Here is a 14,036-nt window from a genome sequence, read left to right as displayed (position 1 = left end):
CCCCTCAGGGGATGAAGCCGCTCTGGGAAGAGTAGAAGGTTCCAAGTTCCCTCGCTGGCTTCTCCAAGATAGGACAAGAGTTTTTTTTATAGGACAAGATTTTTTTATTGAACCAACAAACTACCAAAGCATACAGTACGTTGCCAAAGCACAATTATATACTAAGTGGTTGTTTGTACATCATATATCTACAAAGATTTACACACAAGGATTTGGAAACCCACAAGGTTATGAAGTATATGCAGGTAGTACTGTAACTCGGGGATGGAGGATTACAAGGCACATCAGGAAATGGGGGGGGGGGTTACGTCCAATGTCCATTTCCATAATTTGTCCCATTGCTGTTTAGAAGAGATACTCTTGTCTTTTTGCACATAACCATACTAACTTTTCCAGAAGAGATTTACTGTCTCATCTGCGTGAACCTCTTGGTCTCGTCTTCCCTCCTTATTCCTGTGCAGGAGCATTGCATAAATGACATACAGGTTTACTAATCTGATTACAAGAAGGGGAACGTTCCAATTGGCTGAGAGAGATTCCTGCCTGCAACCTTGGAGAAGCTGCTGCCAGTCCTGAAGACAATACTGAGCTAGGTGGACCAATGGTCTGACTCAGTATGTGGCAGCTTCCTATGTTCCTTATGTTCCTGTGTCATTTCCCTGCTGTGCCATTGGGTGGCTCAAAGTATCAGGACCAATAAAGTAGGATTTATTAGGAACTCTTCTTCAAGGCTGGATTTTGTTTTGCTCCTTCTTCAAGCAGGAAAACAAAATGGGGGAATGAGAGAGAAACTTTGGACATGATAGGAAAACCCTTAATGGTTTGGACCCTGGAGGGACCGCCTGCTCCCAAAAGCTTGCTGGCCCCCACTTTGATGAGATTGGGCCGGGCGGGGGGGCTCTGCTCCAGGTGCCGGCAATGAGGGAGACTCGGCTGTCCTGCACACGGGACAGGGTCTTTTCAGGTGTTGCCCCCAGAATGGAATGCCATCCACTCCTCAGTCTCCATCAGAGTTTTTAGAAAGCGTGTGGAATCTTGGCTTTTTACCCAGGCTTTTATATTATTGTTCCTATTGCTGCTGCTTTGTATCTTTTATGGTTATATAGTGCTTGTTTTTTAAAAAAAATCTTTTAATCAGATCTGTATTTTTATAGGCTAGCTGATATTCGAACTGTATAATTTTTGTCGTCTTGTTTTAACTTTTGTGTGAACTGCCTTGAGATTGTTTTAATGAAAAGTGGTATCGAAATTTAACAATGCAAATAAACAAATAAAAACCCTGAAGTTTCTGGTTTGTAACCATCTTAAGGGGCTCAAGAGGCTTTCTGTAGACTTCAGATTTAGCCTATGCTAGATGTGAGACGGGGCCACTTAATGGCGCAGCAAGGAAATGACTTGACTAGCAAGCCAGAGATTCTGGTTTGAACCCTGGCTGGTATGTTTCCCAGACTATGAGAAACACCTATTGGAGGCAGCAGCGATAGAGGAAGATGCTGAAAGGCATCTTCTCATCCTGCATGGGAGGAGACAATGGTAAACCCCTCCTGTATTCTACCAAAGAAAACCACAGGGCTCTGTGGTCGCCAGGAGTCGAGACCGACTCGACGGCACACTTTACCTTTTACTTTAGATGTGAGACAGATTTCAGTTTGTACCAAGTTTGTCTATTGGGACAAAGAAAACTGGGACTCGCTTCCAGGTAAACACTGATAAGGCTGAACTGCTGGGAATTTCCCCCCCCGCCAAGACTTCTCCGGGCCTTTCTGCAGAGGCTTCTCCATTGCTGTCCCTGGGCTTTGGAATGCTCCCCCTGTTGAAATAAGAGCCTCCCCATCTCACTTTTAAAACTTTTAAAAAGGCACTGAAGACATATTTATTCATCCAGGCTTGTAATTAGATTTATAGTTGTAATACTTTTAATGTTGAGTTTTAACTGATTTCAATGTTTAAATGATTTTAATTGTAAACCACCCAGAGATGCATGTTTTGGACGTATAGAAATATGTTAAATAAACAAACAAACAAAGACTCCCAAAGCAGCTTTGTGGTGGTTGGCAGCTTTTGAAACTCAAGAAAACGCCCTCCAAGTGGGATTCGTGAGGAAGGGGCTTTAGAATGGAGCAGAGTGTGGCAGTTAAATGGTAGCTCACAGAGCCAGTTAGGGACAGTTAAGGCTAGGGATAGGATCCCTAGGGAAGGTCTCTGGGTCGGTGGGTTGGATATTGGGCGGTGGGTAGTAAGTTGTGCACATCATTGAACACCTCCAGTTAGCAAGCGTGACTCTCGTGTATGAATGCTGGATGTGTATGGTTTATACACATGGATCTTCAACCAGGATGGTTGTTTCCAGTAAAAGGGCTAGGAGTCAGGGAACACTTGTATCCAACACCAGCACCTAAGTAACTTACAATTCTAGCCTCTTTTAAAGTACTAAGTTTGAAACATTGTTCTTGAAACCATTATGCGTGTAAAACCCTGCCTTGGCAGAGAGAAACCTTTAAGCTACTTACATAAATAAACTAGACTTTGTTTTATTTCAAAGTTCACTCAGTGTCCTGTGAGTTATACTTCTCCCCACACAGCCCTCAGTTATACTACTAAGGGGTTGTCAGGACACAAACCTAAGTGTGAAGAGGCAGCAGATTGTGGCAGCAGAGGCTTGATAAAGGGAGGGAGAGATAAGAACATCATTCTCAGTCCACAAAGTTATTAACTTCTCCAGTTTGGGGAACAACCCCTCCCCCCATTAGCAGTGTGTCAGAGTGGTAAGCAGGGTATGACCCCCACACGCGTAGAGCCACAATCCCCCAAAGGTGCAGCATATTAGGGATACATGGGAGTGTTTGTGTCTGTCGCTTCTGGTCCCTGGTGTTGATGTGTTGGCCCAGTTCCAGGCGACAGGTAAACAAAACTGGCTGGCTAATGGTGTTGCTAGCAATGTTTTTTTGCTCCCTGAATCCCCCACCCCACTTGTGTTTGAGTCTCCAAGCTTGGAGATCTCACTCTTGACATGCTCAGGAGCCTCACAGCCTTGTGAGCTTTCCATTTGTGGCACATGGGGACAGGTCACTTAGTTGACAGTGGGCCAGTTGCCCCTAGATTTGGCTCCTAACAAGCAAATTGGAAAGGGGGGGGTCAGATGCACACCCTCCCTATATTGGGATACTCTAAGTAGACCCCAGAAGTTAACTAAAGCAAGTTAACTTCCAGCCAAGGCCACTCTGCACTCAGAACTGTCTCAGCCCCTCCCCTCTTTTCGTAAAGGATAGCAGCAAGCGAATGTGCCAATTAGCTCAGCAGGAAGAACACAGATAAAATTCCCAGAGGTAACTCTCCCCCCTCACAAAAGAAGTTGAGTCAGCGATAAGGACCTTATCCGTGATGCACCCATTAAAAGTACTGATTGGATTATTAGGGATTTCCATGCACTCTATTGTCATGACAATCAGCCTTGGCGTACCTCAGCAATTCCCACATTGTAACATTCAGGAAGAGCAATCAGCAACAATGGAATCTTTGCAGGTTCCACCCAACACACCTATTCAGCAAAGAAGGGCAACAGGATTGTGGCCCCAGGATATGTTCTTGGGTATATCAAGGCCCAATTTCATGAGCCAGTCCAGTGTGCTCTTTGCATACCATCTGCCTTGGAGTCACCAGCTGCTTGGGCGATGTACTGCTTACAGGCCATAACACCGGGCTGTGTCCAGTTCTTCGTGCCAGCCTCCAGATCAGCTTTCTTGCCTAGCCTGATCTTCCTGGCTAACATAGGAAGCTGGTTCCATGGAGGAAGCACCCTCGTGGATTCACCTCTATCGACCAACCCCTCCAACCTTCTTGCCCTTGCCTCTGCGCTGTCCCTGAGGAATATGGTCCTTCAGTTGTTCCAGGAGCCCTGAGGTTTCTTCATCCAGATCAGGTGATATGAATATTTGCCCCTCGCTGGGCCCAACTCTATTCCCTTTTCTTAAATACAGCCACCAACCTCTCTAAAGCCTTTCTCTTGCCTGCCTGGGAATTCATACAATTAGGACTTTAAGTTTTAAAACGCCTCTTTGCAGTTGTACATATTTTTAATAGAATTGCTTTAACCACTCCTTTCTTTCAGCTGTACCTCTCCCTACAATACAAACTTTCTTTTAATTATTGAAATTTAAACCTTGCCTCAGTCCAATTATTTCCTGGGTCCACAACTTTGTGCAACTTTAATCTAATGTGGAACTGTTCTTTTCTGAGCTAATTTCCCCATACAAGCCCGAACACAAATTTAGGGGTGTTCACCAATCACCCTGGGGCAGTTCCATTAACAATGGTAAAATGCCAACCAGGGGCGTAGCAAAGTTGGAGGGGGGCCCAGAGAAAAGATTTTAAAATGGGCCCCTCACTGATACACACACACAAACACACTTCACAATATATCATGCACTCACACTCATATCCTCATTATGAATATGGTGAATATCTAGTTCACATTGAATCTAGTTTTTTTACTCTCTGCTCCTGCCCATCTCCAAGAGACTCAACATAATTCATAGGGGTTGCAACATGGGCGGGTGGGGAGTCATGTGATGTGCCTCTGGGGGGCCCCTTGAGGCAGTGGGGCCCCAAGTCAACTGCCTCCCCTTGCCTAATGATAGTTACACCCCTGATGCCAACCTGGAGAAGCAGACTTTCCAAGTGAGTGCTGGCATTGACACATATTGTTGCTTACATTCCCAGGCCTTGCTCTTAGCATTGCTCATTGCCTGCTCCTCTGTGCTTTTGCCGAGGTTCTTTGAACCTTGCTTTCCTTATCTCCCTTTCACACTTGCTGTTCCAAAGCTTTGCCATTTCAGAACAACACAAGTGTATTTGCCAAAGAGAAGCCCCTCCTTCTGTAGTAGCAAATGAACTGCTCTCTATAAAGCCTGCCCTTTAGGTCACTGTGGTGCTCCTGCAGGCCCTCAGTTCTCAGATGACCTGCAACTCTCAGCTTTAGCTACTGGCCATTGTGACTGGGGAAGATGGGGATTGTAGTCCAACAGAAGCTGAAGGGCTGCAGTTTGAGACCCCTGCTACTGATGATCTAGGGCCTGGGTCTACAGACATAGCCAAAAGCCCTGGGTCTACAGACATAGCCAAAAGCCCTGGGTCTACAGACATAGCCAAAAGCCATTGTGTCTGGGGATTGATGGGAATTGGAGTCCAATAGCATCAAGGGATGAAAGATGGGAATCTCTGCTCTAGGCAGTTATCTGGTAGTAAAACATCACTCTTGAACATCACTCTGTTATTTTCTCTGGCTAGTGATAGAGTAGCACACCCACATGTGTGTCCTGCCTGTCATCTATAGGGAGATTGAGAGGAAGGGAGCAACAGGGTGGCATGTGCAGAGTGAAAGGAAATAACTCAAAATATACATCATTCCCTGCCAACGTGTTCCCTCCAGATATGACCTGCGTAAATCCTACTAGTAGCAAGTCAGAATTCTTCATCTTGTTTTGTTTCTTATAATCTGTTGTTTTCACAGATATGAAAGTAAACAAATCACTCTAAGATTTATATGCACTGTCATTTTGTTTCTAAGAAATGATCAGTTACGTACTTATAATGACCTCAGGAGAATAGTCTTGTGTGCATTTCTATTTTTTTTAATTAAAATTATACAAATGGATTAATAATCTGATGATGATTCTAAAAATAAATTTCAGCCCAAGGATCTTTTTAGCCTTGGTCTTGATCTTTTTAGCCTTGGAGAGCATGGCAGTTATTAAAATGTAAGTAGCAAAAATCCATCTCTGAACCTTCATTATTCTGCATGCAGAACAGTCTTCTCTTCTGACAGCATCAAGGCATTTAAAATGGCTATCACGTTGCAGAGCAAAATATCCATGTGGCCTCCTGTAGAACACTCTCTCCAAATGAGTTGGATTCTACTGCTTTTTCAGTTTTCATTTGTTACTAATTTCAGACTCTTGATTTATTTTTACAAGAGCGTTCAGGAGGTCTATCCTCTTGCAAGCATAAAGGGCTGAGGACAGCTTTCCCACGGTAGCTCCTTTACTGCCTTCCTTCATCAGCCACCTCTGAAACATTTGGTACACTTTTTCTTTTAGTCCATCCCGTTCATAGTCATGGTCAATTTCATCCAACTCTGGGTCAGTGAAGCCCAGTTTGCGAGCACAATGTTTCCAGTGTTTAGCCAAGTTGTCTCTCACAAGGTTGAGGTGCAGATCAGAAATGAGAGTAGTGCTGACTGGTGGCAGAAAAGGAAAAGGAGGTATGATTATATCATTTATGACTGGATGCATTTCCTCTTTTCCCAGGGACAGTGATATAACCATTTACTTATTATAAAATTTGTATCCAGATATATGAAAAATTTTGCATACTTTATTTTTCCATGGAAATTTTTCTATTTCTAAAAGATACAATGAGCAAAAATTAAGATGGTGGAGGTGTTGGATTTTTTGTTTGTTTGTAGGTCAAAAGATCACAATCTGATTTAGGACATCAGGAAAATTTGTATAGTAATTCTTTTGGGGAAAATAATGCAATTTTATGCAAATGAGGGGAAATTTGCATGGGGAAAATTCCAATTCAACATTTCCCTATAACCAACCCCCATCGCTGTTGTTATCCGGCTCTGCCTTCAAGGAGCACAGTGTAGCATGTATGTAGCATGTACTCGTCTTGGACAAGTGCTCTTCCAAAAGAGACAGAAATGTCACAAGACGGGACTATTGCCTCTGACAAAGTACTATTATACTTGTAACACATGAGGTACAATAATAGAAAACTGGAACTTTTTGTAAATAATTTATGACGCACTATTTTCTTCACTACCTTGTGAGGCTTGCCTCTTAGTTGGTTTGGCATTGGCTCTGCCTTGCTTTCCTTTCCAGTTTTTATTACAAAAGTATAAAAGGTTAACAAAGATTAAAAAACAAACAAACCGGTAGATATAAACTTCACAAGAATTCTGTGAAGATGCAATTGATGTAAAAGTGAAAACAAGTGTTGGGGCTCCTGGCTGGGACCACTTGCCAAGGGACCTACCTATGCCGTAGTGGCAAGGTCTACCCCCAGGGCCTAGAGGGCATCTACTTAGCACTAGGAGAGCCCAGAAACCCTTTCTAGAGTACCGGAATCGGCAGGCAAAGACTCCTAAAATCTCGCTGGAAGGTCTGTGTTTTGTGGAGGTCATAGACATCTGTTCCTACAGGTAAATCTGCTACAAGTGTTTGGCCTTAAATATCCGGCCTGGATAGATGAGTTTTCTGCCCAGAGAACTAAATCTCTGTCACCCTTAATTGGAGATGTGGGAGCAAACTTGAAGTATTTGAACAGGCTTGTTTTTCTACTTACCAAATAGCTTCCTGTACTCTGCACAATTGTATTGCGTATGTGCTGGTGTACTGCTTATCTGGAGAGACTGATCTTTAATTTCCATATGATTGTAGGACCCTATTTGAATTCCACTACTGTTAAATATGTTGTATTGTGCTGATTCTTCTGTATACAAGAAAATTAAAAAGAGAAGAAAAAATCAATAAAAGAAGCGTGCAACCACATGGGTAAAATCAGGGTGGAAGCAGTACAAGTGAAGCATTTTCTAATCAGTGGCTGCACAATGCTCCCTCCTGCCTAGCATTGGAGCATTTCCGCACTTGTGCAATATTGCTCTTGCGCAAGACACTACAGTCTACATAGTCATTATTTCCAATTGCCCTCTATTTCACTACATTTGCTCAGGGTTAGCATCTTGTGCGGGAGCATTCTTACACAACTGTGAAATGCTCCACTGCTAGGCAGACAGGAGTGTTGTGCAGTATGTCAGCCAGTGATGTTTTAACATGTAAAATAGAAAAGTCATAATACCACAAGGAATGCATTATTTCTGTACTGTGTTTGTATTCATCATCAACATTATTCATGATTCAAATCCCCCCTCAGCCATGAAAGTCACTGGGTGACTCTGGGCCAGTCGCACATATCTCAGCCTAACCTACCTCACAGGGTTGTTGTGAAGAAAAACATAACCATGTATACCGCTCTGGGCTCCTTGGAGGAAGAGCGGGATATAAATGTAATAATAAATAAACAAACAAACAAATAACAGTATGAGTTAAAAAATAAATGAAACAAACCTCTGGCAGTTTAAAATGAAACCAGAGCTGAATCAAGACATTATGAATTCTAATGGCTTGAACATACAAATTTAGCTACCAACTCAGTTACATATGGACTAACAGAATCCATGATTAAAAGGCAGCATGCAGTTTTGCCAAGAAAGGGTATAATTAAACCTAGCTCTTTCGTCTATATAAAAACTGCACAGCAGTAATACATGGGCAACATTTTCAGTTTCTTCACTTTCACAGACACTCTTGATATGGCATATCATTAAACTCTCCATCCAGGAGGGCCAAGGGAAACACATTAAATCAGAGCAGTGAACATGCTTTCCTCTGTTTGGGAAAATACAATGCCACATATAGTGACAGCAGCCCCAGGTGATGTAAGGAGCAAAACCTCCTAGCAGCAATCTGTTGGAGTAAAAGAGATCTGGCCTTATTATAACCTCTCCCCTGCAAAGAACATAAGGTATGAAAAGACCATAAAAAATAAATTTGCTTTCCAAGTATTTTCTTCAAAGACTTACACTGGAATCCACTTGCATAAAATAGAGCAATTTTATTATATCCTAAAGGAAGAGCAAGCACAACCCCCACTAACTGAGCAAAGAGACACCTTTTAAAGTAATGACTCTTCTCTATTTATTTATTTATTTGAAACATTTAATATACCGCCCACTCCAAAGACTCTGGGCAGTGCACAAAAAACATGCAAACAAGGCAACATTAAAAATTACATTCTAAATTAAAAATTTAAAAGCCTGGCAAAAACAAAAAGTCTTCAATAGAGATTTGAAGATCAATAAGGAAGGAGCTAAATGAATCTGGAGGGGAAGAGAGTTCCAAAGAAGTGGGGAAGCAACCGATTTAGCAGGGGGAAAGCATCTGTCTCTTTCCAACCCCAGCACAGAATCCTTCCAGGGGTTGTTGCTGGTGTCTACCTTATATTTCCTTTTAGATTATGAGCCCTTTTGCGACAGGGAACCTTCTTATTTACTTATAATTTGCTTGTGTGTGTAAACTGCTTTGAGCACTTGCGTTGGAAAGCAGTATATAAATATTCATAGTAGTAGCAGCAGTGGTAGTAGCTACAGCTGGATTTGTTGGTTATAAATTAAGTTACATAAACAAAGAAAGGTACAGTTTCTGCTTGTACCTTCTCAGGATAGGTTCACACAACTGTGTTTACTTCTTAGGTGGGTGACTAGTCTAGTCAATGCTCCAACAGTTCTTCAGCATGTGTTGAAGCAGCAAACCTTTGCTGGTCTAACTTTGACTCAGTTACGTCTGTAGGATCGATAAACATGCCCCTTCCCAAAGGAACCCATAATGGAGACTCCCTGATATGGTCAGCACTTCAAAAATGTTGTGAGGACCAGGCCTTTAAATCAAACAGAGAACATAGTTTGGACCTTGTTTGATGAACATAAGTGCACCCAACTGTGATCTCATGAGTCTTGGGTCAGGCTGGCCAAAGTTCTTCGAGCTCTGTAATATGGCATGATAACACTCTTTGGCATGATAACACTCTCCCAGTGGAGAAGTCAGGTGGAAGAAGCAGCCTGAAGGGCCCAGCATATGCTATTCGTACTCTGTGACCCTCCAAAAATCCAAATCCTGCACCAAAGATACCTCAATCTGTGATCAGAATAAATTAAGTAGATAATTAGCATTTATGCAAACACACTTATTTTGCCTAAGACTGCTGGGTATGCATATGTGTCTCCAGAGGAAGCAAAAAATGAAGTATATGCTCTCTAAGACGATGCAGAGAAGAGACATCGAAGGTATTCTCATGATCACTGGAAAGCGGGCTAAGGGAGCTTAGCCCACTTTCCAGTCATCGTGAGAACCAGTGGGCTCGCAGGTGAGCCCGGTGGTTCCCTGGCGACTAGCCTGCCAAAGTAGCCCTCCCCTTAGCCTAGACTAGCGGAGCAAGTGCTCCACTAACCCAGGCTTCCTGATAGTGTATTGCCGCGCCGCGGCAACACATAAGGAGACCCCTGGCTGGGAGGCTCTCCAGCATGCCCCCTGCACTCACACGGAGCCAGCAGTCATGTGGGTGACCAATCTGGTGGCTGCCCAGGCTGCTGCCTAGATTGTCTGTGGGGATAAGCCCGCTCTCCCCGCAAGCCCCTTTCCAGCACGTCTCACTGATTGTGAGACTCATCATGAGATCTCCTCTGTTCTCTCTTAAATCAAGGTTTGTGTTTATTCTGCACTATAAGAGCTGATCTTCCACCTCCATTGATGCAGTTAAGGTAGAAGTGTTGATTGATGGTAGTGTGGTCCAGTGGAACAATCTATTTCCCCCTATGGATTCTGCTCCTCAAGGCTCCTTCCCACCAACATCCCCAAAATGTGAGGTGGCTATATATGATCTTTCCCCCCTCCCGCTTGCAGTCAGACTTGGAATGAGTGCTACTACCTAAGCATGCTATAAAATGACTTGTTCCTTTGTGGACATTCATAAAAGTAACAGCATTTCTGAAACACAAACTTGTAGTCTATGGGCCAGAAGAGCTGGTCAGTACCATCTGGAGTGATTAAATAGGGTGTTTGTTTGTTTTTCAAGGCTATGCCCTAGTAAAATTATTAGATGTTGTGGCCTTTGATAATGAGTCTCTCTCTCTCTCACACACACACACACACACACACACACACACACACACACACACACACACACCTCTTATTATGTGAGGGGTGGGAAATAGCCAAAACCACTTAACAAGCAACAGTGACTGTACAGTGGCCAAACAACTTTACAGATGCAATATTTTCGATGTGAAGTGATGGACAATGGAAGACGAAAGAGAAAGTTATTCCATGATAACACTTATGATCTTAGTATGTTGCCATGAATCCACCACACACACACACACACACAAACCCCTCCACCAAATTTTAACTATGAAGTTTTCTTGAAAACGTGTTTTTGGGTAATCATGAAAGACATTGTCATTACTCTCTGCCTCAAATACTGCTTTGCCCCACCTGGGCTGGGAATGTCTGGAAACTGGATTGGGCAGTTTTACCCACCAACAAAAGTTTGACAATTAGCATGGCAAATGTGCTGGTGTGGGAAGTCACGGCAAGGTGGCTCTTTGGTACAGATTATGGAGCATAACTTGTTTACATCTGTGTTCTTACAGCTACACAAACGACATTTGAAATGTTCAAGACGAAAGGCTACAATATTTGTTTTATCAGATGAATGTTGAATCTTTGCCCTTGCTCTATCTTGTGACCTCCTGCTATGTTTTTGTGGTGTGGTACATTGTTGTTATCTCTGAACATCCCTTCTGAAGTCTTTGATTTTTTAAAAAACCCATAATTAACTAGTTTGGGTGTGTGTGTGTGTGTGTGTGTGAAAATCACTCATCATCACAGGCCATCATAGCTAATAATTCTATCAGGCTGTTAAAAACAACAATAACTCCATTTTGTTTATTCACTCTGGATGGTACTGACCAGCACATTTTTACACCCCTGGGCCCTATAGACTACTGATAAGATTTAGAAGCTATGACAGTATCTGAAGAATAACAAAATTAATCTAGAAACTTTATCACCCTAAGACTCTGGATAGTTTCAGACTGTTCATATTGAGAAAGTCTTTTGTCCCCATTTTAAGAAAATATGAGTGGCTTTACCTGTACTTTTTTTGAGTGCAGAAGAAGGTTGTGCAAAGTTTGTCTTCCTAAAAGGGACAGACTCCACTGGATCTAAACCATAAATTGTATCATATTTATACAGCAGTTACAGTCCTTGAAACCATACATTTTTAACAGTACAAAAACATTGTTAATAGTGTTCAACTGTTAGTACTATTTGGACATTAGGACACATGTAGAATGGGGAACATGATTGTGCCTACTCACAGTAGCTACTCCTGCCCTCTGCAAAAAGCCAGTCTATGCTCTGAACAAATCTACATGCATACAAACTGCCTCTGTGTGGGCTCCATCTGCATGACCAGGGGATCTTTGAGCAGGCAAGGTCCCCAAACACATGTAGGTGTGCAATTGGGGACCCTGCCTGTTCACATGTTCACCGAACATGCAGCTGGAGCCTATGCAGAGAAAGTTTGTATGCATCGAGGCTGTTTAGACATTGTGCTGAGTTCCATAAATGTGGTAGTTCAGCTCATCCTGCAGTTTTCTATTTACCTGAATCCAAGACTAGTTCCCCCACAAGTTGAAATTGGCAGGCGGGTGTCTGTGTGTGTTGTCAATTTAAGATTCCGCTTCCATTCCGCTTCCAGTAAACACAGGTACCTGATTTTTTTATTATTTTTTTATAAAGGGGGTCATCTTAAATTTAGAGTCCTTCTATTTGGGTAAATACTTGTACAGAGTAGGAGTGGGGCCCGAGGGTGTGTGATCTCACACCACTCTCTACTTCTGTTCAGATAATTATCTGTACAGTGCTAAAATGATTATCTAAGTGGTGTTTTCAGTAGACAAATGAGAAAACCTAACTCCTATTACATCATGTACCAGGCTTATAAACAGCTACCTGTGTCAAATAAGATTCACCTCCAAGTGATCAACCAGACAATCTTTACCAAAGGTTAGTTCAGTTGTTTTTGAGTCCACAAATTACTAATAGGGGTAGGCCAGCAAGAAAAACTTGTTGATAAGCTAGAATTAGAATCACAAGTTTTAATTCATTTCTGTCTATACCAGATGATTAGGTTACCAGTTTCTATCCTGTATGTCTAAAGCAGGCCTGCTCAACTTAGGCCCCCCAGCTGTTTTTGGACTACAACTCCCATAATTCTCAGCCACAGCAGCCAATAGCCAGAGATTATGGGAATTGTAGGCCAACATCTGCAGGAGGGCCGAAGTTGAGCAGGCCTGGTCTAAAGGTTCACTTATCAAATTATGAATTGATGTTATACTTCAGTTACTCAGGGTGGATGGGATGAAGGATTCAAAAATGCACGTAATGTAAGCAATGGACTTGCTTTATTTGTCCTTCAGATACGGAAGGTCCATTAGCTCAGCACTGTCTACACTAACAGCAGCACTCCAGGGTTTCAGACAGAGGTCTTTCCCAGTCCTACTGGGAGATGTTGGGGGTTGAACCTGGGACCTTCTGCATGTGAAGAATGCACCCTACCACTGGGGCACCGCCACTTCCAATTACAGTAGAAATTGTAAAGGTAAAAAAGAGCAAACAGCCAATTTATGTTATTTGATTCCCCCGCCCCACCTGCACCCCAGTCCCAAGCAGCTCACTTACCATTTTCTGTGCTTAGGCTTTTGGAGAAACAAGGTTTAGGTGGCTTGAATTGATTATCTGCACCAGATTCAGGCACAGGTGGCTTACTGAAGTTAGAGGTATTAGCTGAACTTGATTCATAGAGATCATTTGCACTCAGTGATGTACTCAGATTTGCAGATCCTGTCCCACAGAAAGCATATTGATCCAATAGTAAATGCTCCCTTTCTGGAGTTGCCCCAGCTAGTGATGGCTGCTGTAGAGGATTGCGATGGGCCATGTTGCTGCTTTTGTAATGAATGGCATTTAATCCCGAGTTCGCAGCTCTCAGGTACGACTCTTGCACCCGTGGAGCAGCAGAAGTCTTTGCAAATGGATCATAAGAGACCTTCCTTCTTCTCTCTTCCTCTCTCATTTCAGCACTGTATGGCACAGAATGGGATTCTGGTTTATCCAAGCGGCTTCCATAGACGTGGTAGTTCAGCTCATCCTGCAGTTTTCTCTCTAGCGTCTCAACAGGCTCAAAGGAAGTTTCACAGCTCTCAACAGGTTCATTTTCTGGACAAGCTGCAAACATGGCTTCATCCACATTGTTGGTCACAAGACCATGAGAGCTGTGTAGGGAACCAGGCTGGTCTGTAGGGTAGAAGCGAATTTATCTATTTATTTATTTATCTGATTGATTGATTGATT

The 14,036-nt window shown here is 42.8% G+C and overlaps 1 protein-coding gene across 3 annotated transcripts in view; it reads right to left on the bottom strand.

Annotated features, from left to right (window-relative positions):
- Positions 1–5,609: 5,609 nt before the first annotated feature.
- The window catches only part of RIPK1 (receptor interacting serine/threonine kinase 1), a 37,505-nt gene continuing 29,078 nt past the window's right edge, over positions 5,610–14,036 (bottom strand). For 2 of the 3 annotated variants that reach the window (XM_053251154.1, XM_053251155.1), the window contains exons 9-12: positions 13,365–13,979; positions 11,771–11,842; positions 7,348–7,494; positions 5,610–6,235 (exon numbers count right to left, since the gene is read on the bottom strand). In XM_053251154.1, coding sequence (XP_053107129.1) covers positions 5,931–6,235; positions 7,348–7,494; positions 11,771–11,842; positions 13,365–13,979 — 1,139 coding nt within the window. In that variant the 3' untranslated portion in view covers positions 5,610–5,930. Of the gene's footprint in view, positions 6,236–7,347; positions 7,495–9,284; positions 9,499–11,770; positions 11,843–13,364; positions 13,980–14,036 lie in introns of those variants that run through there. The other variant, XM_053251156.1, reaches the window with a different exon arrangement.

This window comes from Hemicordylus capensis, chromosome 4 (assembly GCF_027244095.1).
Source record: "Hemicordylus capensis ecotype Gifberg chromosome 4, rHemCap1.1.pri, whole genome shotgun sequence".
NCBI lineage: Eukaryota > Metazoa > Chordata > Lepidosauria > Squamata > Cordylidae > Hemicordylus > Hemicordylus capensis.
The sequence above is the reverse complement of the archived record's forward strand: the minus strand, read 5'-3'. Positions and strand labels throughout refer to the sequence as shown.